General features: G+C 60.5%; 1 protein-coding gene across 1 annotated transcript in view; it reads left to right on the forward strand.

Annotated features, from left to right (window-relative positions):
• The window catches only part of VDBG_01069 (cell division control protein), a gene marked incomplete at both ends in the record, with an annotated part of 2,013 nt that extends 1,426 nt beyond the window's left edge, over positions 1 to 587 (forward strand). Inside the window, one exon of the mRNA XM_003009340.1 lies at positions 114 to 587. Within this exon, the coding sequence (XP_003009386.1) occupies positions 114 to 587 (474 nt within the window). The remainder of the gene's footprint in view (positions 1 to 113) is intronic.
• Positions 588 to 3,210: the final 2,623 nt, after the last annotated feature.

Raw genomic sequence — 3,210 nt, forward strand, 5'->3', positions numbered from 1 at the left:
CCCTGGCGCTCAACCAAAAGGCACCCTCACGCCGGCCCGACCCCATCATCCTCCTCTCGCCCTCGGCCTCGTCCATCCTGCGCATGTCCAACATTCGCTCCTTCCTCGAGCAGGGCCGCTACGTCGCCCCCGACAGCAGCAGCGCCTCGTCGTCGTCGGGCATGCTCCACGTGTCCCGCGTCCTCAAGGACATTGATCCGGCGCGCCCCATGCGCTTCATCCTCGTCGAAGGCCCCGAGCAGTTCAAGCCCGAGTACTGGAACCGCGTCGTGGCCGTCTTCACGACGGGCCAGACGTGGCAGTTTAAAAACTACAAGTGGAACCAGCCCCAGGAGCTCTTCCGCCACGTCCAGGGCATCTTTGTCGGGTGGCGCGGCGAGACGCCGCCCGAGAACGTGCGCAACTGGGGCCACCGCGTTATGCAGCTGGGCGTCGACAGGCCGCGGCACGCCGTGGGCGCCGTCCCCGGCGCCGGCGACGCCGCGCGCTTCCGCGACAAGGAGGTCGTCGAGGCCATCTGGAAGCAGGTCGAGGCCCAGATGCGGGCCAAGGGGTGGTCCAAGAACACGGCACCGACGCTCATCTAGGCCATGCCGCGTCTGTCTCCCTGTTTCGGTGACGCGTCACGAGAGGCGTCAACTTGACACTCTCGACTGGCGAAGGAAACCTGCGTCCCCATTACTCTTGCGCCCACCCGCCCCCGCCCCCGTCCGCGGCGACCGGGAAGCAGGTTGAGCACGGAAGGAGAAAAGGGAGGGCTCTAGGATGGCATGGGGCGCATGGAGGACATGTACGAGTACGAGTGTGAAAGGGGGTGTTCAGAATGGAGGAAGCAGCAAGACAAGGAGTCATCAGCGCAGGCGTTTCTGGGAGGCCGGATGCCTTTCCGCGGCGGGCGAGGGTAGATGGGAATGACCTGGGCAGATCCAAATCTGATCCTGGGAGACCGAAGAGGCATTGTTCCCGAAGACCAAGTACGGGGGTTCCCCCCCCCCCCTTTTCCTCCCCCCTACTTTGCACGTTCACGACTCCTCCTCAGCAATAGACATAGGTACAGCCGAAAATGCCAAAACCTGGTATCGTCGAATGGGCCAGTGTACGCGTCTCGATGGCCGTAGAGTGCTGCCCACCCCGGCCCCTGTTCCTCCATCACCATTCCTCCCGGTCTGGTGGTGCCCAACACGGTGAGTGGGCAGAGAGAGACGACGCCCAAGATGAAATAAAAATATAACAAAACATGAAAAGATGTACTGCCGGGTAGGCAGTACTTCGCTTCCCACCCCCCGATAATCCGAACCCCTGCCGCCGCCGCCGCGGATCGAAAATAATGAAAAAACAAGGCAGCGTACGGGCCGCTCTAGAGATCGATGGCGTGTTCTTTCCGAAAAGCCGGGTATGCATGTAGGATCTCTCGTCGTAAATTATACCACTGGTCCATCTCCTCCTTTCCTCGTTGGTGCATCCCCTGGCCGCTGGCTTGCTCGGGACGCACCACGTCCGTCCCGCCCGTTGTCCTTGGCTCCCCATACCCCCCATGCTGCGACAAACATATACTTTGGAGCTGCAGGGCCCTCCAGTAACGTGGCAAACAAAGGCATCACCCGAGATCCAGAGGGCCAGCCTACTCCCCCAGATCGAACGGACGTACTCCCCTACCTCCCTACCTACCTGCGTTACCTACCCGAGCTTCCCAGGCAGGCGGCAGCACAGCTCCAAGCTCTGCCGAGCTTTCAAGGGTCCTCCCCCTTTGGGACGTGTCGAACGTACCGAAGCAGCCCCAGTCGACGTCGACGTGTATGACACCACCCTGTCGAGCCACTGTATCGCAGACGACGTCGAGGCCCATCGGCAGAGTCTGTTTCAAACATGTTGACTTTGACTACTGCCGTCCGACGAAGTAAACTGCTGTCGCCTCCGCCATATCCCTCTCTCTCTCTCTCTCTGCCGGGACAAGCAACGACTATCCATGCCCCCGCCCTTCTGCCCCTCCTCTCGACCCCTTCCTACTCCTGGCATGCGCCAGCCCATCAACCATTGCCGAAAATCAGGCCATATATCGACGCCAGGCCCCACCTCGCCCGGCCGAGCCGTTCGTGAGACCGGGACCTATCTTTGGAGCAGGGGCTCGGGCCCCCGGTACTGGAAGATCGATGCCGACAAACTGGGCATACTTGGCAAGTCTCCAGCTCCTTCCTCCTCACCTCTTCCGGGGACGCCTTGCGAGATGGAAAGGGGCAAAAGGTGCCGTCTACATGCCACCGCCGCCACCTGGGGAAATAAAAAAAAATTAAAAAAAAAGGAGGAGGCGGGGGGAGCGGCTCAAAGCAAATGAACCCCCAGATGCCGAGAGTGTCCTGTTGCTGTACCGGGCAAGGTCCCGGACATGAGGGGAGGGGGGCTATCTGGCGTGTAGCCACTAAACCGGGATGAGCAACAGATCGCCGGCCACAGCCACGGAGGTCAGCTCATCTGTGGCGGGCAGAATAGGTACTGTAGTTGGCATCTCAGCAAGGGGGGGGGCTTGGCATTTGCTGTCTTTTCATGTTCAACGCGAGAGCATATGTTCACTCTGGCCGCTTGACATCATGAGCGCCGCCATGCATGCTTGTCCCGCTGCCCTGGCTGTCTTGCCCTACCGTTCAAACGGCGCGGGCTGCTATGATTCAATGCGAGGCCTGCGCAGCGCAAAACAACGGCCAGCGTGGGTGGCCAAGACAGGTTCCTGCACCCTACCCCACGGTACTGTGTACATGGTCTCAGTTGTGCGTGGATGGGGCCGCGGCTGGCTCACAGACAGACTTGTCGATCACTTCATCCAGAGCTGAAGACATGTCCCATGGGCGCAGCGGGCCAGGCAACAGACAAGCATCGGTAGGTGGACCACGGGCTCGGCACGGCCAAGAAGGGGAGCACGCGCGCGCACACACAAACACGACACAAGCACACCTCCCCCGCCGCCCCCTACCCCCTAAAAGCCTTAGGCTTTCCAGTAGCCAGGGTTCAGGGCGGAAACCCACAACAGCCGGGCAGAAAAATAGGCAAACAAGATGATGCCTTGATAACCTTGCCAAGAGGTCGATGGCTCAGACAATGCTTGTTGTGCTAGCATACAACAAAAACCATGCTCTCAGCATTCCGTGGCAGACGGACTCGGCTGGTCAGCCGCCGCTAAGCAGGGGCATAAAGCTAACTGGTACGCCTACTACGTTA

This window comes from Verticillium alfalfae, genomic scaffold (assembly GCF_000150825.1).
Source record: "Verticillium alfalfae VaMs.102 supercont1.1 genomic scaffold, whole genome shotgun sequence".
Classification (NCBI taxonomy): Eukaryota; Fungi; Ascomycota; class Sordariomycetes; order Glomerellales; family Plectosphaerellaceae; genus Verticillium; species Verticillium alfalfae.